The following is a 25,081-nucleotide window of genomic DNA, read 5'->3' as shown; positions in this document are numbered from 1 at the left end:
CACCTGATACCAGGTAGAAGCCTGAGCAGCTTCTGAAAGCAGGACATCGCGCATCCACACCCAGTAAAGGCATGTATATGCTACATTGGAAACATGACAATATCCAAGTTAATATGGCATCCCTGCCTCCATAGCTCAGTGTGACTTGTTGAGGTATGTGGAGAGACAGTGCTGGGAAGTATCAATAACCCACGGAAACAGTCAGCATCCTGACCCAAAAAAAAAAAAAAAAAAAAAAAGGTAATAACCAAAAGTTGTTCCATAAAAAAATAATGGTAGCTTTTTAGGAATCCATTGAGAAGTAAGCACTGTTTTAGGAGTGTGACAACCCCACTAGTGTTGACAACAACCCACTGAGGCAGGCACTATCATTCTCATCTCACAAGTGACAAAACAGAAATTCACACAGGAAACTGGTGGAGTTGGGATGTGTGAGGTCAGCATGGCACCCAAGTCTATTCTGCCATGAAAACACTGCCCAATGTTCCCTAATCACTTCTTGCTTGTCCCTGGTCAAGGCAGATGTGTCGCCCACAACATCAGACACAGGTATATGTCTTCAAAAGAGAAAAACAAACTTATTAATCAAGTGATAACCCTTGTTTCCTTGAACTAACCTCTTTAGCTTTCATTAGATTCATTAATCTAATGTCTTTCCGAGTAGAATGTCTAAGAGATCAACTTGAAGACAGAGATTAGGTTTTCCTAAGGCTCTTGTATAAAAATTGCTACAATCAAAGCACAAGTTCCAATGACACCAACAGTCTCTCTTTCTTTCCTCCCTTCCTTCTCATCCTTTCTCTCTTCCTTCTTTTCTTCCTTCTCTCCCTCATCTTCTCTCTTCCTCCACTTTTTATCTCCCATTCCATCTTTCCTTCCTATCTTCTTTCAGAAACCATTTTTCTAAGAGACAGTCTGGTAAAAAGTTATAGCCTTGGGTCTAAAGCCAAATCTTGGGTTTGAATCCAGGTCCTCCAATTAGCATACTATTTACCCTGTCTGTGCCTCAGTTTCCTGGTTTATAAAATGGATCTAACAGTAGGACCTACCACTTAGGTTGTTTTGTGGATTGGATGAGGAATATCTGTATTATTGCTCGTAGAATAGTGTTGGCACAAGGCTCAACTTATTCATTCAATAAATATTTATTAACTACCTACTATATGTGCCGGGTACCATTCTATATCTAGGGATATAGCAATAAACAAAAAACAGATATAAATGCCTGTCTTTGTAGAGTCTGCATTCTAGATAGACATACTCGCGCAACACGGGGTATATCAGATGGAGATGAATGCAGTGGAGAAACACTAAGTAGGCAGAGGTGAGACAGGGTATGAAGGGCAGGTCAGGGGGATAGGTTATGGTATTTAATAAGGTGGTCAGGGAAGGGTCACCGAGGGTGCAGATTCATCAGAGATCTGAAGGGAGTGAGGGACGTCTGGGGGATCAGTGTTCTAAGTAGAGGAAATGGCAAATAAACATGGAGCATGCCCAGCGTTTGCAGGGAGGTCTGGGTAGCTGGAGTGCGCAGAGTAGAGTGAGCGGGGAAAGACGAGGACAGACAGGTATGGGACAGGCCGGTGGGGCTGGGGTGATGCTGCAGATCCTGGAGAGCTGTGAGGGCCACTGTCAGGACTCTGCATTTTACTCCAAGGAAGACGGGTATGAACTGAGCTGTGGGCCTCCTGCATGCTTGGCACAGAGCTGCACGTACAGCCACGAGTATGCTGGCTAAGGTTCTTGCTTTCAGGGGGCTTACATGCCACCGGAAGAAACAGCCAGTACAACAGTGATTGGGGGAGACAGCAACTCTCTCAGGAGGCAACATGTCTGCCAAGTTTCTGAAGGAGCTGGCCACAGACAGAGCATGCCAGGCCAAAGGAGCACGTACTGCAAAGGCCCTGAAGCTGGAACAAGACGATGTGGTTGAAGGATGGCTGGAGGATGGGCTGGATCTTGGTGAGCGAGGGGTGTTGGGTGAGAGGAAGGTGGTCAAGAAGGCGGGGGGAAGATGCTGCAGGGTCTAGAAAACTAGGAGGAAGAGTTCGGGGGCTATCTCAGAGTAAAACCCCTGAAGGCTTCTAAGCTAGGAAATGATATAATCTGGTATACATTTTAGGAGACGACCAGACTATTTGGTGGCGAATGGGCTGTTGGGGCAAGGATGAGGCCGGAAGCCAGGAAGGGTATTGCTGGAGGGGTGCAGGCAGGAGACGATGGTGGCTCAGACCAGAGAGAACAGGGGAGAAGAATGAATGGACTTAGATACTGTACACAGTGAGCTCATGACAGAAAGACAAACTATTTAACAAGTGAGTGAACTGTTCTTCCTTTTCGCCCTGGCTCCAGGCAACTGCGTTGGACACGCTTCCTCTCCCCCACTCTGATGGGACCCTCTCAGGGCCCCAGAACCCCCGGGCGACACTCACAGGCTGAGCCTCTTCACCATGCTCTTCCGAGGCTTGGGCGAGGTGGCGCTGGCATCGGGAGCAGCTTCAATCTCACAGGAGAGGGCATAGCTGGGGAAGAGAAGGAAGCATGTGAGGTCAGGGCTTGAGAATTGAGTGACTTGAGAGTTCACGTGATTTACTGGTTGTGTTTTAGAGGAAGGCTCTGATTATTCAAAGTAAAGATAAATACTATGTTGTTCTTTCACAAATGTCACACGGTACTTAACTTAATGACCTAATTTTACAAATTTACACAGGTGCCTCCTCCCCTCTTTCCCCCACTGGCATATGGACTGAGGCTGGTTAGGTCCACGTGCTTCAAAAACATGGATTTGTGGGCCGGCCCGGTGGCTCAGGCAGTTGGAGCTCCATGCTCCTAACTCCGAAGGCTGCCAGTTAAATTCCCACATGGGCCAGTGGGCTCTCAACCACAAGGTTGCCAGTTCAACTCCTTGAATCCCGCAAGGGATGGTGGGCTCGGCCCCCTGCAACTAAGATTGAACATGGCACCTTGAGCTGAGCTGCCTACCGGATGGCTCAGTTGGTTGGAGCGCGTCCTCTCAACCACAATGTTGCCAGCAGTTCGACTCCCGCAAGGGATGGTGAGCTGTGCCCCCTGCAACTAGCAACGGCAACTGGACCTGGAGCTGAGCTGCGCCCTCCACAACTAAGACTGAAAGGACAACAACTTGAAGCTGAAAGGCACCCACCACAACTAAGATTGAAAGGACTACAAATTGACTTGGAAAAAAAAAAAAAGTCCTGGAAATACACACTGTACCCCAATAAAGTCCTATTCCCCTTCCCCAATAAAATCTTAAAAAAACAAACAAACATGGATTTGTGTGCTGTGGCAGCATCAAAGGCTGACTTCTTTCTGTTTCCTGATCATTCTCATCCCACGGCGAGGCCAGCAGAAGAATCATCTCTTTTCCACTATCTCCCTATTACTGTGTGTGTGTGTGTGTGTGTCCGCACACACACACACACGTGCGTACATGTGTTCAACTTACTCTTCTCTAAGGAAAATGAAAGAAGAGACTTTTGTAAACTATATACTCATCAGTGAATAGACACAGACAGTTATTATTACTGATAATGATATATAACTATAGTTTCTAATTGCCAAAACATCCTAAATTAAAACCACTCCAGATTCAGACATCTACGTGCTAGACAGACATAACTTGAATAAGCACAAGAGGAATTTATATCTGACTTGAAATGTCTGTTATGAAAACTTGTTTTGGTTCTGGGTAGGTGAGGAAGAGTAAGTATGGTGAATATTAACGTGGTAAGTTGCTAATTATGTGTACTTTTTTTAAACCTAAAGATGTGTGCAGGTAGAAGTATCCATTGACATGGGAATTATTCAAATATTAACATAAGCTGTAGAAATTTTTATAAATAGCAAGAAAAAATGAGATATGTTTACCTAGATTCTTTCTATTGTTAACAAGTCAATTACACAGCTGATATTTGAGCCTGAACTTTCTGAATCAAACCACCAACCAGCATGGGCTGTGTGTTCCATACGTAAGAAGGATGTACACAGAGAGGGAAGCTTAACTCATAGAAACTGATCATCAGACCAGGAAATGTGAAGAGAGACAATACCGCTTTGTTTTCTACATGGCAAAAAAAAAAAAAAAAAAAAAAAAAATCTTCACCAACTGATGAGTACTCTGAATCAAAGATTTTGTTTTAATGTAACAGGACCAATCTACCCTGGGATTTAAAAAGAACTCAGAAATCACCTACCTTTCAAATGAGAAAATAGGCTTATAGAAGTTATGTGCTTTGCTCGACATTACACAGTCCCCTTCAGAGCTTAGGTTGTAGAGTCAGGGAGATCTGAGTCTGAACCCAAACGCTATCACTGACTAGTTATAATACATCTCTAAACCTCATTTCCTCATTGGCAAAATACTTAATTTGCTGTCGATTTTGCTTTCCCTGATGAAAACGTTCAAGAAAATCCCTGGTCTACAGCAGGGGTCAGCAAATATTTTCTGTAAAGGACCAGAGTAGGTATTCCAGGTTCTTCAGTCCATAGGGTCTCTGACGCAACTACTTAACTCTGCCTTTAACGCGTGAGAGCAACCATAAATAAGATGGAAATGAATGGGGCTGTGTTCCCATAAAACTTTCTTTGTAGATACTAAAATTGGAATTTCAAATAATTGTCCCATGTCACATTCTTGGGTTTCCCCCCCCCCAGACCATTTAAAAATGTAAAAGCATGCAGTGGACTGCAGACTAGTCCTCTGGACTACACGTGGAAGACTACACCCCTGCTGGGCCCACATTCAAGACACTGGAGCTGATGGACCTTTCCATACGCATCAACCAGTTTTGAAACCTGTCCCTTGGGGATCCTCCACACCAGAGTTCTCACTGTTGCCCCAAATGCCAAGCACATCAGGCCACCAGGCCTTTGCTCATGTTCTTCTCTCTGTCTGGAACGTTCTTCTCCAGTTCTCCTGGCATAATCTTCTGTCTCTTTCACAGCCCTGCCCCATAAAATGGTAACAATTTATGATAATCCCCCGCCCCATTTCCTTGGCCAAATGAATTGCTCTTGCACGTAGGTCCTGCAGCACTTCAGTTACTTATCATATTTCAATGATTCTATCTCCCCTTCCTGACTGAAAATTCCCTGAAAGCGAGTACCAGTAAACAACAGTGACAAACACGGTGACAATGGTGGTGGTGGTGGTGACGATGACAATGGTGACAGTGAGAATCCTGAAGATCAGGAGGAATCAGTGACTTGTCCACGGTTACAAAGATCAACAGATGGTAGAGCAAGAATCAGAAAGCACATCTGACACCATCAATTCAGCTTTTCCTGCTATATCATGAGCCTTTGAAAAGTGAGGAACTAGTAGCAGCTCATGAAACAGCTGTTGAATAAATGGCCAAACGAGGAACTGGGTGCAGTATCCCTCTTGCCAACACCAGAGCTCCACTTTGATGGGCAGTATGTCCACCTACCTCTCCTCCTCTGTTAGGAGCTGCTGCCTCTGGAACCACTGGATGAACTTTTGGTCTGGGGTCATACAATAACTGTTGCAGGCAGATTGTAAGAGCTTTATTTGGGCAATCACTTCAAATTCCTAAAGCAGGCAGAACACCAAGAAAGAAAGAGTGAATAAAGGCCAATGAAATATACATCTTTCCGACATTAAAACATGCCACATTAGGATAAACGATGGAAAAAAATCATCTAGGAGGACTCTGAAGCACTGCCTTTCTTAGAAATAAAATACCAGACTAACTCTTAAAAATTCTAACTCAGAATCTTTCAAGTCCTTGTACGCTTTCATTGCCAGTCCGCCGTTCTCCTTGAGAAAGCAATTTATAATAAAACAAGCTGCCAAAGTAACCCAACCTAGTTACAACCTAGAGTCAGAGTGGCTTCCTTTTTCTCTTTTCCATTTTCATCCTAGAGATAGAAAAGTGGTTTTTTTTTATTGAACACTTCTAAAATATATTTAAAATGTCTATTTCTATATACTAAAATATAAAGAAACAATTACTTTAAGTCAGGAAGCTTCCAAGTTCCCCACCCCCACCTTCCTCAACTCTGACCCCTCAATAAATAAGTTTTGGTAGGACTGAACATCCAAACAGTTCAGGGTCTCATAAACTTGAATGTTTAGATTTCCCAAATCCTTGGATTTTTACTACTCCAGTAAATCATTTAACTAAGTCTTTTAAAGCTCATGAGAGAAGCAAGTATATAATGATGTCCAAAATTATTTAGATGCGTCAATAAAGATTTTCATGTTTAAGTCAGCAGTGGGTAGAAGCTTTAGCCTTACTCAAACTTTCTGAGGGTTTAACCTGCGAGTCTTAAAAGGAAAGAAATTACCATCAGGGTTATTCTGAAGGCAAAGGACAAAGACGGGTAACGGGGGAGGCAATAACTGAATGTTTTAGCATTACAGGATATGACAGAAGTAACTCAACGACCGACAGATTCCATGGTGTCAACTTCCCATCCAATGACCTCAGTCCTTGGTCTCAGTCAGTATCTCCAAGGAACGTTTATCATCAAGCTAAAGGAGAATGTATACTCTCCACCAAGGGACAGAAGACTCACACCTGTCCAAGTTAGTGCTTAGCTCCTGAAATTTTGGGTTTAGTTTCAATGTCATTTCCTCCTGGAAGTGTCCCCACAAGTTGGGGATCGAAGCCCCTCCTACATGCCCCTATAATACCCACTACTTCTGCTCACAAGACCTTTTCAGGTTGTATTATAATTGCCTAATGATTGTCCACCTTCCTCTTGGACTGTGAACTTTAACAAGAGGGCAGGGAGCTCTGGCTTGTTTTTTCCTGCTGCAATACCCAAACCTATCAGAGTGCCACCCCATGTGAGGGACGTTGTCAGTATTTGGGGAATGGAAGGATGAATGAATAACTGAAGAACAAGGACAGTACCCTAGGGGGACGTTATGGTTTTTCTCACTCATTTTTATTTGGATCTTTTAAAATACCTTTTTAAATACACATGTTAACACTAAAGCGACAGCCAATTTTCAAAGCTCTGTTTTATCTTTTTTATCATAGGGCAGAACTATTCTACTGTCTACACAAAAATTCAAATTGATGTTGAACACCCCTTCCTATGCTGACAGGAAAGGAAAAGAATAATTATCCACATGTAACAATGAAGACCCTTCCTTTCCTCTCTCAAATAGACCCGTAAGAGTTAACCATCTTTATTAACTCTTCTATGTCATTTACTCTTAAGAAACCCCTCTCCTTAATAGGATGAACCTGGTATTACTAAAGCTAATTGTAAAGAAAGATGAGGAGAGGTGAGAAAGACATGTGGGCCTTGGAGAAGCTGGACCAGATAAGAACCCCAGTTCTGCTACCGGGTGACTCTGATCAAGTTACCTCCCTCTCTGAGTCCTGGCTTCCTCACGTTTGAGTTGAGGATGGTAAAATCGACCTCGCAGGGCTCTTGGCGGATAATACATAGGATCATGATAAGCACAGTGGTATATGAAAAATATTCAATAAATGCTGATTCATTTTTTTCTGCCTCTACATAAAACTTAAGCCCCCGCGCTTCTTTCATTTTGTCATGCCCAGATAAATAAAGTAAAACGGAAAATCACAGCCAAAATCTCTACTTACCCTCCTCCTTTTCTCAAAGTTAATCAGCCCACCCTGAAAGAAATTAGAAAAAAAAAAAGAAAAAAAAAAAAGCAGTGACAAACCATATTACTTTGAAACACAGCCAAGCCCTGTGTTGTTCTAGGTCTTACTAAAATAGATCAAAGGATGTTAATTAAGATCAAATAAAGTCACAATTAATTAACACTATAATTATGGCTGCTATGGAGGAGGAGAAGCATTGTTCGCTTTGAGAAAAACATTCTTTTAAAAACTTAAAAAAATTTTTGACATACAATATTGTATTAATTTCAATATACAATAGTGATTAGATATTTATATAATTTACAAAATGATCACCCTGATACATCTAGTACCCATCTGACACCATACACCATTATAACAATATTATTGATCCCTGTGACTGTTTTTATAACTGCCAATTTGCACTCCTTAATCCCGTCCCCTTTTTCACCCATCCCCCATCTGCGCAGCCATCAATTTGTTGTCTGTATCTACTACTTTGTTTCTGTTTTGTTTGTTCGTTTAATTTGAAGAAAATCTTTTAATTATAATAGGACAGGATAGGCCAACAGCCTTCTGTTAGAATGTCTGCAACCAACTAAAATAATAATGATAAAGGAATGACAATTCAGAATCCAAATACATTTGCAGAGCCAGGAAAGGCAAAAGCTTGAGCAAATGTTCCATTACATTTTTTTTTTTTTTCCTTGACCAAAAGCAACAAAAACAGATGGTGCCTGGCTCATACTAGGAACCAAACTGTCAATGCTTTATCAAAAGGGAAGTCACTTCTACATAGCAGCATGAAAAATTAAGTTTCAATTCTTCATCCCCTCAGCAACTATTCTTAGTAGGCTGAATGTAACTTCTAAATCATTGGTCACTCCTAAAAAATTCCCCAGAACTAATGAGTGTTTCCTGAGATACGCTGAGGCAGAGGATGTGAAGAGATATAGAGCCCGGGAAATGCAAAATGAATGAGCATGTCCACATTTATGACCAGCTTGGAGGTAGGTCTATGCAAAATATGTGCTACTCCTTCTAATTATAAAGGCTGATGGCCTGTGATAACCACAGGTAAGATAAGCTTAAATATATATAAGCAATCCTTAAATCTCATTTCAAATATCAAATTTCTTCTCCACTTAATATTTTAATATTGTTACTAACAAGCAGCTTGTTTGATTGGGTTCACCTCTTTTCCCATCGAGTGTGTGCCCGTGTCCCTGTGAGGGTGCCTCAGAGCAGAAAATAATATGAAAAAAAAGGAATACTTAAAAATCCACACATTTGATTGACTCCCTACCCCACAAGACAGGATGGAATGTTAGGGCATTATTACCACTTCCCAAAGTCCGACTCAACATCAAGGTCTTGCTCAAATCCACTCCTTCTTAAGACCTTACCATCTCATCCCTCATATGGAACCGATCATGACCTCCCCTCTGCTCTCATTGCACTTCTGTTTGAACTCTTAATGTTTCTATCAGCCACTGCCTGCTTTGCTGTGTACCTTCCACTGGGCTGCGAGCCACTTGTGGTATTATTCACCGTAGTATTCCCCAGAGCATCTAGCACAATGCCACGTATGTGATGGGCCCTCAATAGATACTAATAAAGTGAGTTTCTCTCTTGGGGATCCTGTGAGAAGGCTGCAGATCCAGTGTCACCACCCGCACAGAACTCACCTCGATGTAGTCCTGGAGAGCAGTGTCGAGCATGGTCAGGTCAGTCAGGAAGGTGCCCAGGTAGGGCACAGTGCCCTGCATCACACCCTGAAGAGCAAAGATAGCAGAACTGACACAGTTGTTACTGACAAGTCTGAGGGTTTCAGTAACCTCCACCCTGGAGCAACTGGACCCATTGTGGGCTGTAGGCAACCACACGCCCATTAGCAGATGGAAGCCGCCATCTTTGAATGGCCAGGTAAGCCTTGACAAGGTTTGGAGAATAAATAAGGAGAATTTGGGGCCAATCGTGCTAACCTCCATGAACGAAATTTTTTAAATTCCTACACCGATAAGACAAGAACGCCATCATCTAGTAGCTAACTTTAAGAGTTATGAAAAACAAACCTCAAAGCCAGGAGATCAGACAAGTATGCTCAAAATTGTTAACAGAGGGGCTTATTTTTTGCATAGGTCAGAGAGACACCTTTTCTCTTTCACAGTGAGCAGACACTCCAGTGGTTTGGAATGGCTCTGGAAAGGGATGGCCTCGCCCCCTGTGAAGGAGTGGACCGGTACTCACTGGAGAAGACTGTACCACGAGGGGAGGAGACGTCACTATTGCAATGACCCCTTGGCTAGACTTCGTGACTCGCTCCCAAAGAATACAGGAGGGTAAATGGTAACTCTACAATGGAAAACCTGGCAAACTCTACCTTAATCAAGTAGTTAAGGGTAACAGCACCAGTGACACCAGATGTCACACTGATGTCATTCACTCCTTGATATGATGTCATGAGAATGGCACTTTAACCGTGATATTCTTCCCTCAACCCCATAACCTCCGTCTAATCACTGGGAAAACAACAGACACATCCTGATTGTGGGACATTGTAAGGACATCAGGACTCCTTAAGATGGTCAAGGTCATGAGAAACAAGGAAAGACTGTGAAACTGTCAGAGACCAGAGGAGACTGGAGAGATGTGACAACTAAATGAGTGTGGTATGCTGGACTGGATCCTGGAAGGAATGAGGATACTAATGGAAAAATGGTGAAATTCAAATGAAGTCTGGATTTTAGTTAACAGTAGCATGCCAGTGTCAGCGTCTCCGTATTCACAGATGTGCCACAGATGATGTCAACCAGGGGGAAACTGGGTGAGGGGTTCACAGAAACGCATGTACTGGCTGGAAATTACTGTAAATCCCCCAAATTAAAAAGCCTATGTTTAAAACATTGGCCCTTGGAAATCAAGGTAAAAATACTTCAACTGCCGGTATATACTATATTAATTTCACCAAATTTTCATTGAAATCATCGCTTTTCTCCATAAGGGTACCAAGGCAGTAACCATGTTGAAAAGAAAACTACAAAGGGCTTCCATGGACACCTTCTCCTAAATTCCACTGAGGCACTTACAGAAATTCTGGCAAGAAAACAGCCTCAGCCAGGGCAAGACCAGGTTCCCTGACATGAGGCTGGTGTTTCCTCAGCCAGAACTGCTTCATGCAGTTCACGCCACGGAGGGTGTTGTCCTTCGGGAACTCACCGCCAGCTGGTTTGTCCTTCCCCATTATGTGTACAAGGTCTCACCCTGAACTGAAATAATAATCTTTTTTTAACAGCTATTCTTAATTTGTCTTTGAACAACTAGGAAAGTTTGAAATGCTGTGAAGTTTTCACAAGCTTTATGTTACAGGAGGGTCCTATCAATTCAAAAACGTCCCTGATGTAAGTCCAGCTTCCCAGGGAAGGAGAGAAATCGTCTCTAGGTCAGGATGAGAACAGGTAGAGTTTGTCGGTTTCTAATCTCCTCTCTTTGGTTTTCCTTCTTCTTGTTATAAGTTAGGAGAGCTTTTTAAATAAAGCTGAAGATGATAATAACTATCTTTCAGTTAAGGAGGGAGGGATGATACTCCTTTGAGTACTAGAAAACTAGAAAGATTTGGTTAGTCCTTAGGGTTAGTAAGGAGAGTTGGCAAATGACTAGAGGGCTTGGAACAAATGAGAAGATCTACAAGTAAACAGACCAAGTCCTCCTAAGAGTAGTTACTCTCTTTCCTCAGCAGCCAGGCCCTGGGCCACGCTGGGTCCAAAGCTGACTAAAGTAGGCATTCCCACCAGGGAACTTCAAGGCCAAGGGGGTCACCTCCCTGTCTGCTTAACAGAAACAAGGCCAAGGTAGCAGCAGCTTCTAGGTGAGGGAGTGGACAGAGGAAGACAGTAAGAGGGATGAGGGTGTCCCCGCTGCAGACTTTCCCTTACCTCTAGAAAAACAATGCTCCAGAGAACACCATGATTTGTGACTTTCAGTGTTTATTTCCTACTGGGTCAAATGGGAGTAATAACATCTTTCCTACAGATCTCCCAGGGTTGCTGAGAACAAATGAGGTAAGGAACGGGACAACTTCTAGGAAAGCATGGGTGCCCTGCGGATTGAAGGTGCTGGTGCCACACAGGAGCCCAGGCCGCTCTCCCGTGGACTCGCACGGAAGGCCAACGACTGTACCTACCATATCCTTCTGGAGCTGGAGCCGCCTCTGAGTCCGCTTCTGGTTTTCTTTCACACTGCTGTCCAGGTTTGCAAATTTTGAGGTTCCTTCCTAAGAAAGGAAACACACAGAGGAGAGGGATGGAGAATGACACCAGAAAGAAGGGCACTGGCATCTGGTTTCCTGCACAGACCCTCTGCACAACTATCTGGATGCCATGTACAGTGAAGAGGCCTGCAGCTGGGTCTGGGCTGCATGATGCAAATGCACAGCTGGCTTGTTGCAAGTGGTCTATTTGTAATCAAACGCGGTGGCCTTGGGTTATTCTGTTTCCCCCTACTCTCTAAGAAGAGCCCCTGGTTTGGTTATAAAATCCATCGTTAATGCAGGGCAGGCGATTCTCGGAACTGGAGGCAATTTTTACACATCCCAAACTTCACCCAAAGTAAAGACATGTCCTAGAAATGAAGATCTCTTTCTCTGCACATTTTGTGATTTCTTGATCTTGGCCCGAAATGCATAGACCAGCATTCTGTGAAAGAAAGGGGACGATTTCTGTGGTATTTCTTAGCTAAATGAAACTTTTGTACCGGAAGTTTTCTGAGGAAGTCCAGTACCATGGCACGGCACCAATCTATGAAAGACAGACCTTCATACATTTTTCCCCCTTCCCCCCCCCCCAAACAATCCTCTCAAGTTGCCACTCAGGTTTGGAACCCTTACAAATCAATCCTTCCTCTGGGCGCCTGAGGACAGATGGCTGTCCTTTCTCTCCTCCCTGTCTGCTTAACAACAAACTCTTTGAAACTCTTCTGCATAATGACTAATCTTGAGTTTGCTGACTGTACATAAACTATTTTCCGTTTGGTGGTTTCAGGGTCTTGTTAAGTTCTCATTTTCCAGGAACTGTGTGAATGGGAGGCACATTTCACAATTTAGCAGCGTATAACGTCTACGTTAGATTTTCCTGAGTCGGTGTTCCCTGGGTTTATTATATTACCCTAGCATGTGACCTTTCGCTACTGTACAACTGCAAAAGGATCTTTTTCAGTAACTTGGTCTTTCCGATGACAGGCAGACATCAATTATCTTCCATCGTTCTCCAGCCTTAACCCAGGTCCAGGTCCACAACTGAGGACAGAACCCATAGTGACTATCTATTTTAATTCTCCGTTACAAAGGATAATCAGGAGAGCTAGCTAATAATCTCCCACTTACAGTTTTTCCTGGGGATGAATGAAAGTGGCCCGACATGTGCCATTTCCTGTGCTAGACAGTTGTGGTTCCTCCCAAATTCTTGATAATTTGCTGGCAGGGAGAAATCAATTGTCTGACTTGGATGAGTATCTGTCTCTTTCAAGTGTGTAGGTCCTTCTGGATCCTTTCACTTTCTTAGTCACTGGCAGAGGCATAATGCATGGAAATCATTGCAGATAGACCTGAAATTCTTAAGAAGGATTTCTGAGAAGTAAAAGGCTCCTGAGAATCACAGTGATGGGAGGCAATCTTTAAAGAGCATTTAGGACAACTTCCTGATTGGTGGAGAGATAAAGACCTGAGACAGAGAGCTAAAAGACTTGCTGATTTCATGACTTCATCATTTCGTGAGAAGGAGCGTCCATCTCTGCATGGCTAACTAGTGCAGTTCTTCCAAATATGGTGTCAACTGAAAAATCCACTATGTGCCACATCCAAAAGTTTGTTTTTTTTCTTCCTCAGTCCTAAATCCTCTGTTCTGCGATGTCTCACACCAATCCCTTGAAACTTCTCGAAGCTTTTCACAGGTTTTTGTGATTGCATCACTCTGGTTCTTTCCTCCTGCCTCCTTTGCTGCTCGTACTTCTTTAGTGATTCTTCTTTCTGCCAAAGTCATCTTGTTTTTTGCTATACTCATGTCTTTGGAAATACTATCCAGTCCCAAGACCTTAATCATTACCCACGTTTGGATGAATCCCAAATGTCTCCCTCCATAAGCTTCCCACTCCCTCCCACTCTCCTCTCATCTCTTCCCCTCTGTCATCCTTCCCTCTCTCCAGTACAAATTTCTCCCCTGAGTCTCACCTTCTGTCTCCATCCTTATCAGAGTTCAGCTGCCCTCATCCACCCTCAGAGGGGGCTCTTCTACTATGGTCCTAGCCAGGCATTGGCTCCATCTCAATAAATGTTGGTTAAATTATAGCTCGGAAGCTAATGGTAATTATTCGAATAGGTCCTCACAGTCCAAATGATCTCCTGCTCCAACTGACTTTCATGCATTTTGGGGCTTGACTGAATACTATATCTCCACCAGAGACAAATTCCCAGGCCTTCCTAGAAGTTGTTTGTATTAGTCCAACCAGGAAGAATTCTCACCAAGAACCAAGGACATTTGGTGGTATTCTGCTTTCCTGTTGTTTTGAAATTTGTGGATCTATAATTTACCTGCTTCGAATGATCTAAGTTCCAAAAATCAGAAGGAGGAAAAAGGTTTAAGATAATCTTTGAGAAAAAAATTTTTTTCTAACAATTGAAAGGAAAACCATAGACTCTTGCTAATTATTATGTTGCCTCCAGTCATATTATAGAGGTGGCACATTATGTCTACCCAGAGTAGAAGAGAAGAGAGGGCATTTCAGACTAAGGTTACCTAAACATATCCGTGTGAGTCCAGGAATGGCATGTTCAAAACAGAGGCTGGCAGTTTTTCATGGTGGTTCTTTTGAGAATTTAAAGACCTTTATTTCATTTTTTACAACTGTGCTGAGAATTAACATCCAGAACTATCCATTTCATATGAAAGAATGATCAGCAAAGATGTCTGGCAAGATACCTAAATATATGCATCCACTGCTCAAAACATTCCACTATCACTAATGATAGTGCACAGACCACATGAACTCATAGCCAAGTTTTTCATTTCTTTGGGACTTGAGCCATATGTAAGAAATCTAACTTAGAGCACTAGAGTAAACCTCTACTGTTAAGAAAGGTTTATGGGACCTTTAATGTCGAGATACAGCTTTGTTTCTAGGGTTTCAGCCAGAAGACTGCCACCAGGCGAAGAGCTGCACAGTATTCAATGTACCTCCTTTGCAAGGATGACTCAGAGCTATTGGGATTTGAATGTGTGGCTCCAGTTAGTCTAGCTTCGTATTACGGACAGGGAGACCACTGAGCCGTCTCCTTCCAGCCAGACGAGTTTCCATTTAAAGTCCCCAAATCCTTGGGGATGTGAAGCCGGGTGTAGTAACACTCAGCAAGCAGTGTTTAGTGTGCAGTGAAGCAGGTTGTGGCCATCAGCATAAACTGCCCTGCTCATATCACCTGCTCCAAGGAGGACTAATAGTGGGCAAGGTGTTCAAGTCATGTGAGTGATAAGGCCCATCAATTCACGCCGTCAAACACGGTTTCTGAACGCTTGCTACATGCCAGGCGCTGTGTGAGGCATTAGGAATTTAACAGCGAAAAGATAAATCCAGGCCCTGCCCGGAAGGCTTACAGGCCATGAGGGAGACTGGTGAAGCACATAAGCCATTCGAATGGTGCAGACGAGTGCCAGGACAGACATGGGAAAGAAGCTAATCAGACTTGAGAATGTGGAGGGGGGCTTCCAGAAGACGGGGAGTCCACACTGAGACACGAAGGGTGAGTGGGACTTAGGAGGAGAATAGTCAGGAAGACCGTAACAGGGGCCCTTACAGGAAGGGCTATGCCAACAGTTACCAGCGGGAAGCCTTTCCCAGTAACCCCATCATCACGCGTCTTTCATTCCTACTCCGAGTGTCTGCACCGAGCTCGCATATGCAGCTATACTTTCCTCATTTTCATTTGCTACGTATACTTTGGTTTCATATGTACATAGCTTGCCAAATACTACAACTAACTTACATTTGCATAGTGTTTTCGAATATTTTACCTCAGTCAGCCTTCGAAACACTTCTAGGAGTTCAGTAGACTAAATGCTATTATTGTCTCCCATTTGCAGAAAAGGAGACTCAGGACAAGGATGGTATCTTCTCATTGCCCTGTACGAGGCTTCCTTCTATGGTGGCGCATCCCAGACTATTTTAGAATTGTCCACGTCTCTCCCTTCCCCATTAAGGAGACTGTCATCATCTCCTTAAGGTCAGAGACTGCCTTCAGTATGGTTGTACTTCCAACACCTACCACGTAGCGAACGCTCAGTCAGTATTTCTTCAATTGCTGATTTACCTTCTCTGTGAAGTTTGACCTGACCTACCCTGCCCCCTACTCTCGAGTGGTCAGAAGACACAGTTTTATGCCTAAGTGATAAAAGCACCGGCTTTAGAGTCTCACCAGGTTGGATTCACATCCTAGCTCTACCACCTACCAGGTGTGTGGCTGAGGGCCTGTTACTGACCGCTCTGAGTCTTGACTCTCTGCAAAACGAGGATGATGCATGGACTTTATAGAAAGGCTGTGAAGACAGTATCTGCTCTCTGTTCCCCTCTGATGGTTGTTTGCAACCTGTTATTTGTACCTTTATGTGACGACTACTGACTTATTCTTGTTTAGTGCCTATATCCATCCACTAGAAGGTGCACTTTTGAAAAGAGGATCTATACTAGTCATTTTCATATTCCTAGAGGCTGGTCCAATGGTTTACAAACAGTAGCTATGCAACAACTGTCAGGAGCAATAAAATGAACCACACCATACCTTTGCTCAGCGCGTAGTTCAGAAGTCAGCACTCATTTGGCGTTCAATAAATATTGCTGACAGACAGATTGTGCAATTGCATCCAAATAAAGGATGTGGCATTGCTGGCTTGGCCTCGGTCATTTGAGGAGCTGTTTTGCTGAGAAGGAATATTCCAGGCCCTCTTACCCACCTCACTGCCAGCACTCGGTATTTGCAGAGCAGCTTGTTAAAGAGGGACACCCAGGAGCACGAGTTTCACAATCTGGTTGCACAACAGTGAAGCCCTAAGCTTCGATTTGAATTTTCTCAGCCCCAAGCTTCGATTCCGCATAAAAACAAAACCCAAAAAGTCTGCCTTCTCGTCACGTCAGGCTTTCTCGTGGGACTGTAGATGCCTAAGGAGGCCTCCAGCCACTCCTCCCTTGAAGAGATTCCAGAGCTGTCAACAGGACTACCCCGTTCCCTCACCACCAGCCTCACCTTCATCAGTAGTTCCCGGCTGGTCAAATGGTTATTATGGTCCGAGAAGATATCTGAAAGTTCTTCAAACATCAGCATTCGCTCCCTATAAGAAGGATTAAGAAAACATTAACAAATGAAGAGTTAGGAAAAGCCCAACACCTTCGGCCCAGCGGTCCGCAGTACCTATGGCGACAAGGGACTGTACTGATCTCAGTATCAGTGGGCCCTATGAGTCGATGAAGCCACTGACTTATGGAGGGTGGCTTTGTTTTAAAGGTGGATATGGTCACCTGTGTAAAGAAAGGGATATTTTCTAAACACGTATGTTATAACCATGGAGACAGATTATTAAATTGGGGCATTAGTTCTCCAACTGGACCATGTTCTCTTCAGCAAGTTAGAAAAACAAAAAACCTGTCTTAACAACACACACACAGCCCCATGGGAGCCGAGAAATCATGTCGGCCTGTCCCCTCAATTTCAAGATGAAGATCCAGAGTCAGGGGTTTGTCCAAGTTTCCGCTAATAACTGCTGAGAGTTGCGGGTATGGAACCCAAATTGCCTGAATCACAGGCTAGTGTCCTTCCTCTCAGATGGCGGAATCAGGACGGACTCATGGGTCAGAGGTGGTGGGTTCAAATCCCAACTCCACCCCTCACTGCCCAAGTGATTTTGGTCAAGTTGCTTATCTTTCCTGAGCTCCACTTTCCTCATCTGTACAATGGGAATACTAAGAGTTCCCTGTAGGATCACACATGTAAAGTGCCGACTCTATTCTGGTCCCTTTCTAGTACACTACATTCTCCACGGGCCTCTTGCTTTGCTCCGCACACACCTCCGCGGTTACTGAGTGGATGATTCTGAAGGCAAAGCATTAACAGGGGTGACATCATTCTATAAGCAGCATTTGCATTATCATGAGAAAGCCATTATTAAGACCTTGCTTCAAAATGAGTGTAATGTTGCTCTTACAAGAAAACCACTAGAGCTATTTATATTTTGGAAAAATAATGAAGAACTTAATTACATGTGGGCCTAAATAAAGAGAAATCGATGTCTTCTCTGTCCATGAAAGTTATTAGCGTACAGGATTACAAGGAAAGTGATAACCAAATAAGATGCCTTAACACTGTCTCTTGAATGTAGCAATGGAAAATATGTAGAGCTGATATAGCGGTGTCTTCTAAGGAACTGTGACACTTACGTAGTGTCCCTGCTAAAACACGAACCAGCCACCCAACTAAGAAACAAATCAGACACCCACATTGTACAGAATGACCCACATTGTACAGAATGAGGCTTTGAGTTTTGTTTTGTGGGGTTTTTGTTTGTTTGTTTGTTTAGTAGTAGTTAAAAAAGGCAGCTGGGAGAATGGACTTTCTCATATGGTAACCAAGGAGATTAAGACACAAGCCCACTAATTTTTTTACTGGTGTTTTAGCCTTAGATTTGCTGTGGAAGAAATCTTTGGCTGGCTGAGTGACTCACATAGCATTCTACTTACCAACCACCAAAGACAGGACTGCAGTGTGATCAGAGAAGGCTGCCATCAGGCCAGGCTGCCTTTTGGCCGCTGACCATCCCTTTGCTTTTGAGACCACAATTGAGGAGCAGTGATAAGGGGAAGGAGTCGGGGCTTTTGAGGATGAGTTCTCTGTAGGTATCTGATTTTCCCAGCTAGTTCCCCAGGGCCTATTACCTAATGGTTTTATGTGACCCATATCTTTCATAACATTTATGTGCAGAGGTAAATCAGCCAACTAATCTCTCACACACGGTGTCACCTTGATTATTCAAACAAGTGAAGAGGAGAAAGAACCCAAGAAAAGAGTGATAATTAAGAAAACTGCACTGGACTTTGAAAAGCCTATCTGCTCGCCTTCCTACTGACAGATAACAGAGCATGTGCTTTTGAGTCCGAGTGGCTGTGGCTTCTATAGCTTCATAACACCAGGCATTTAGATCACCCACTTCAATTTTTCTCCTTACTGATCAAAGAATTAGATAATCGGACTTGTCCCAACCAGACTTTCCTCTGACTGAGAATCTGAGCTCACTGGTAAGCTTGAGTACTCACTTTTCAGCATAAATTTATGGAACTCTGGTTTACCAATTTGAGTCTCTTGTAAGTTTGCCTAGCGGCAGTCCCTTTGCGCTTACTCAGCTCTAAATGAATTGATGAATCTGAGTATTAGACCTTCCACTCGAAGGACCAAACCCACCAATCCCACAAGAGCAAGCCATTCCAGGGAGCCAGCTGGCCTCTCTCCTGACTGCAACTGACTATACTGTGTACAGTATACACTATAAACAGTTTACACATTCTTCCTCGATACAGCCTGACTTCTGATGAGTTCAAACCTAGGCAGACTTGTTGAATGTAGCTGGCCTGGTGTGTAGCCATGACACTTTCCCCAGCCTCTAAATGTGTACTGCTATGTATGAGACCAGACTGCCTCCTCACTCACCCTGCCCTCCTTTGCACAAGTTCTCTAGTCTATAAGTGAAGCACTGAATATGGAGAAGAGAGCGATGGCAAAATAATAAGGACATTAATTTGTTAATGGCTGCAAAGGTGGCACCAAGAAATACTAAGAAGAAAAATAATGCAGAATCTGGCCTGTTAACAAATTTAGGTACCTAGGAAGGAACGCTTAGAAGCTTTAGCATCACTAAGACAGCTTTTCAGATGCTGAAGCAGAAACTAACTAAATGGATCCTTACTGAACAGCAAGAACTATTGGCACGCGATCGCTCGCATCCTGGAATAGTTTAGCACTTTGGAATGTGGCTGAAAAATAACCAGAAATAATGGCAAATTGCTGTTACTTCATCACTTCACAACCTTGTCCCTCAAAATCCAGATAATAAGCACATCCTTGAAACCATCCCTAAAACCGGTGACCTTGGCTTTGGCACCCTTTGAGACTAAATGTGATTTCTGCAGCAGCCCTGCCTCAAATTCATTAATGATTATGTGTAAAATGCACCCCTCCTGGAGCACACAGAGGCTTCCAAATATGTTTCTCTCGTTATATAATATGAGCTTTGAAGGTGAGGTCCCACACCATTTCTGCAGCAACGGATCACCCCAGCCAAGGAAAGTAGAGCAGGCACCTGGGAACTTACTTTGGGACCGCAGCCCAAGTCTTTTTTAACCGATAGATGGAATTGGACTGCAGCGCCGAAACGATAGCCCTCAGGGAGGAAAAATTCTTCAGGATTCTACATTCCTGTATGGAGAGCGATTAAAACATAAAAGGCATTTAAATATCAATAATACAGTGAGTCGGTGGTTTCCTGTTTTAGAGGTATCACAGCTGCTATGAATTCTTACCACTAAATAGGCAGCTGTATAAATACTGCACATCAAAAAGTGGCTGCTGACTCCCACCCCGGTCACTGAAACACTTTATAGATTTTGGCTCTGTGTGCTTGTTTTTCTCTCCTTTAATATATTTTTTGCGTTGTTGTTACAGTTTTATAGTTTCCAGCTTTCCTAATAAAAACACGAATGGAGGTGAGTCTTCAGAGCTATGCTAGAGAAAGCAAACTTTCCTCTGCTGAAAGCACACAGATGCCCTGAAAATACACATGAAAGATCCCTGTATCCTTTGGGCCCACAAAGTGAATTGGGCAGCAGCCATTTGGAGGTCAGATGGTATCGAACATCTCATGACCAACCCTTGTCCAGAGAGGTGTATATAACTTGGCAATAAAAATTCACCACAAGTTGAACTTTGGCTTTCATGCTCTTAGCCAAGAGGGAATATTTTTATACACATTCATTTAGTTTCAAATTGGCTGGTGCCGCAATCATAAACATTCAGAAACACCTTGGTACTTCAGTGTTTCCAAAATAACCTGGACTTTTAAAATCAAATCCATTTTGGCAGCATTTTAAAACAAAATAGAAAGAGAACAGGAAACATTCTGGATGTCATTTTCTGGGTAAGGAGAAAAGTTCCCTGATCCTAAAATGTAAGCTACCACACGGAGTCTGTAGCCTCAGCACTCAGTGACGGTGGAGTCCAAGGCCTGCTGAATGAATGGCAGGGACAGCAAACCAGTTAGGGAGAGGGTTCCATGCTTGGCTGCCATGGGGACAGTGGCGACGTGTGGAGAGTGGACCATGCCTTCTGTCAATGGAGATGCTTCACATACAGGCGTGTGGGAGTGTTATACAAACACTGTTTACAGTAGAACACGCCATATGAGCTTGCGTTCAGCTTTGTGCAGAACATCTGGGGCAAGAGGTCCCAGAGTGGTTGGGCATAAATACACACTGCTTAAAAGATGATTTCATGAAGTAATGCTAATCCTGAATATAAAGGAAAAACAGCATTCTCTAACAGCATGCCAAAATCTGGCTGCTTAAAACTATGCCAAATAAACAAACCCCCAAACATTTTCTTGAGAGTAAATGCCAAAGTACTTTGCAAAAGTCATGCCTACTCTTTTTAAATGCCTCAATGCCTTCCCTTTATTTAAAAGGGGAGTGGGGGTGGGGAGGAGAGGAAGGGAGGGAGGGAAGAGAAAGGAAGTTGGGGGGGGAGAGAGAGACAGAGAGAGATAGAGAGAGAGAGAGAGAGAGAGAGAGAGAGAGAGAGAGAGAGAGAGAGAGATAGCACTGAATTACAGTCAGTCTGGAAACCATAGCCCATGAGAGCACGGTTCAACAAAGGTTCAGAATCCAAAAATTATGTTCTAAAAATCAGGAAACTTGCAATAAATAAAAGAACTCAGGCACAGATATTTCATGCAAATTATAATAAACATATGGAACACATTATTCAGAAAGGGGCTTAAGCCAAGGGTTTAAAGGAATAGAAAAGGCATCTGGCCCGATTTCTAGAAAAGGAGGTATCCTTCCAAGAGATATGATGCAAAAGTAAAAATGCAGCCGTTAGACAGTCCAAGAAAGGATAGTCACATTAGGTCAGAAATACTTTCTGTGTGTAAAATTATCATTTTTCAAACACCCTCTCAATAGAAGTTCTGATTATAATGCAGGAAAAGTAGAATAAATCTTGGCAAGAAACTACCTGTGAGTTTCATTATTTTATTAATTTAGCCTACACAATTTCAAGGGACACAAATGCTCAATATGAGGAAACTACATTGCCAAGAGTGTGGACCCTTGGCTTTTAAGCACACGGTATGGGATCTGGAATATACTTTAAATTATTCCACTTGTATTTCTTATTATCACATAAATGCACAATTTATATTTAATTTGGACCAAAAGTCATTGTTTGAGCCACACTGTTATACATACAGATGCTATATTCTTGCTACAGATTTTCTAAGCAGTTATATGGATTAAAGGTAGATAGATTAGTTTCTTTTGAGATATGTAGAAGACTGTAAATGATATGGTATTTATGCTAAAAAAAGAATATATATATATATATATATATATATATATATATATATATATATGCCTCAATGCCTTCCCTTTATTTAAAAGGGGACTGGGGGTGGGGGTGGGGAGGAGAGGAAGGGAGGAAGGGAGGGATATATATATATACCCTTCTTCACATATATATGAAGAAGAAGAAGACAGAGAAATTCCATGCTCTGTCACCCTCTATTAGAACTTGTTTTGTAGCTCTTACCTGTTGAGAAATAAGCTCAATTCAGAATAAGAAATATCTAAATTGCGTAAGATAATCTTTGTTTCTTACTTTCTTCATATACTAAAAAGTCTCTGGTAACAGACCACCTAAAAACTCTCTGGCACTATTATGGCTTTACTCTTTAATCAAAGACAACGAAAGAGAATGTGAAAAGAAAGAGAGAATGTGAAAATTTAAGCATTATGCTCTATCGATAGGGGCTTAGTGATTATATACATATATACATATATATGTATATATATATTTGTGTGTGTATATATACATACATATACATATATGTATATATACACACATATATGTACATGTGTATGTGTATATATATGCATATATATATATATATAGAGAGAGAGAGAGAGAGCGCGAGAGAGAGAGAGAGAGAGAGAAATGTGTTTAGGTTGAGGGGTGACCCATATAGCTCAGAATGTGGATTAATAGGACTAATTATGTAACTAATAATTACATAATAATTATTTTTCAACATGGTTAATTACATAGCTTTTGCTGATGTAATTTCTTCTGCCTAGAAAAACACAAATTGTCCCCAATCTTTAAATACCAAAAACCCTATTATTCAAAGCTAAATTCAGATGTCATTGTATCCATGACGTCTCCCTTGACCACCCCAGTGGGAAGGGATTTCTCCTCCCTTCACCTCTACAGCACTTTCCTCACATGGTCCTACTCCTCTGCCTAGACTGTGGTAATTCTAGCATAATTTAGGTTCCTTGTTTGACTACAGGCTCCTGTAGGACCAAATTTATTGTGTTTATCCTATCTATGTCCCCCAAACCATAAAACTGTAGCTTACACATTTTAGAAGCTCAGGAAATATTTGGTCACCAACTGACTATATACCAGTCACCTTCTCCTCAATGATGAAATAAGATGCTGATAAGTGAAGGTCATATTGCATGGAAGCAGCTGACCCAAGAGACCAGACTGACACTCAGCAAAGTATATTTGAGGCCCAGGAATAGACTCTGCCTCTCCACCTTCAGATGTAAGGCCCTCAAAAAGCCCCAGATTAACGTGAAATCTGTGTATCTGAGTCCTTCAGAAAAAAAGATTCCAGATTCCGAGAAGGAACCAGATCTTCAAACCTGCGGGAGGTAGGGAATGGGCACTCACTCTGGGTTGAAGAGCAGTCTGACACTTAGACTAACAGTTTATATTTACTGAACACAGGGCAGAACCAGTACCCTGTCTCTGATAACAAAGGAAAAAGCAGACAGAATGTCTCACCCTGGAGAAGCAGTAGTGTATGGCTCCACGAGCAGAAAGAAGTGAGCAATGGACCAATTGTTTTTGAAAGAGAAAAAACAAATAAACTCCCAAGTTAGGAAAGGCAATGTTCTTTCTTACCGTCAGAAGAAAAACAATAACAACAACAAAACCCAGCAGGCCCTCACATACAGTCTTTTGATTGCCTTTCAATCAGATGGACAAACCATTTCAACAGGGTGATGGAACAGTCTCTAGTATCTACTAAACACAAAGAATATTTTTAAAAAGACAATTACGTGAGCGATGTTAATCCACTTCTCGATGATTCTGGCTCTCTGCTGAGTTTTGAGTTCTTTGCCCCCCAGGATGGTGCTGACAACGCATTTGGTGAGGGTATTAAATTGAGAGATGGTAGCGCGGATGGTAGGAGCCAAATGTTTGTTTTCCTTCTTATCCCTTTGAGACCAAATGCAGCCCAGACAGTGGTGAGGCACCACTTTCTTGAACAGTTGCTAGAATAAAAGAGAAATCGACCGTAAGGACAACGCATTTCCTATGGCAAAGCACGTCACCTGGGTCACCTGTAAATTGGTATTTTTGTGAATAGACAAATAATCCTTTTCTACTTGATTTGCCTCTGGTGTTCATTTCAACAGGCAAAAGTAAATAATTAATATATGAATTGATCAGAAAAGCTCACATTCTCTTTCTAAATCTGATCAACTGAGCAAATGAAACACAATGACCAGAAGGAAATTTAAATGCCCCAAAAAATTTTGAGTTTTCCGTCAAAGGAAAGCCAGGTAAAAAAATCTATACTACTAATCCCCCCCAAAAAAAAAAAAGGAAAAAAAGAAAAGAAAAAGGTGGTCAGGTTATTTTGACGTCCAAATCATATCCGTGGTGTGTCCTGGGCACTCATGATCTTGAATTATCTGTGACACACATGAATGCTCCATGACCACCTGAAAAGTGACCCACCGAAGTACAACACATGTGCCGTTCATTGATGTCACTATTTCACGTTATTTAAAATGAAGAGAGTAAGAAGCACATGAAAGGAAAAGTTATTCAACGTCACACAGTAAAAGGAAGAAAGCGGGATGTGAAGCCTGGTTCCCAGGTCTTTGCCTAACAGTCACGATCCATGACGTTTTCCATCTTTCTCTTAGGCTGTCAGTTGTGGAACAACCATAGTAACAAATCTGTTGAACAAAGCAGATGCTCATTTGTACAACAATTCAATACAAGATGGGTAAGGATTTGTGTAAAAGAGAGAACAGCAGGATTTACTGTACACAGACTGTCCGGGGTACTTCAGAGAGTTTATTTGCATGCTCAT

The 25,081-nt window shown here is 42.6% G+C and overlaps 1 protein-coding gene across 3 annotated transcripts in view; it reads right to left on the bottom strand.

The window, feature by feature from the left end:
- Positions 1-25,081, bottom strand: part of RGL1 (ral guanine nucleotide dissociation stimulator like 1) — a 211,255-nt gene that overhangs the window by 12,308 nt on the left and 173,866 nt on the right. For all 3 annotated transcript variants that reach the window (XM_019738703.3, XM_019738870.3, XM_019738786.3), the window contains 8 exons: positions 24,036-24,251; positions 20,006-20,109; positions 16,894-16,978; positions 11,794-11,883; positions 9,299-9,385; positions 7,608-7,640; positions 5,451-5,572; positions 2,433-2,522 (listed from right to left, as the gene is read on the bottom strand). In XM_019738703.3, coding sequence (XP_019594262.3) covers positions 2,433-2,522; positions 5,451-5,572; positions 7,608-7,640; positions 9,299-9,385; positions 11,794-11,883; positions 16,894-16,978; positions 20,006-20,109; positions 24,036-24,251 — 827 coding nt within the window. The remainder of the gene's footprint in view (positions 1-2,432; positions 2,523-5,450; positions 5,573-7,607; positions 7,641-9,298; positions 9,386-11,793; positions 11,884-16,893; positions 16,979-20,005; positions 20,110-24,035; positions 24,252-25,081) is intronic.

Source organism: Rhinolophus sinicus, chromosome 11, assembly GCF_057876585.1.
Source record: "Rhinolophus sinicus isolate RSI-liver-muscle chromosome 11, RSI-T2T, whole genome shotgun sequence".
Taxonomy (NCBI): domain Eukaryota; kingdom Metazoa; phylum Chordata; class Mammalia; order Chiroptera; family Rhinolophidae; genus Rhinolophus; species Rhinolophus sinicus.
Note: the sequence above shows the minus strand (reverse complement) of the source record. Positions and strands in the feature narration are given on the sequence as shown.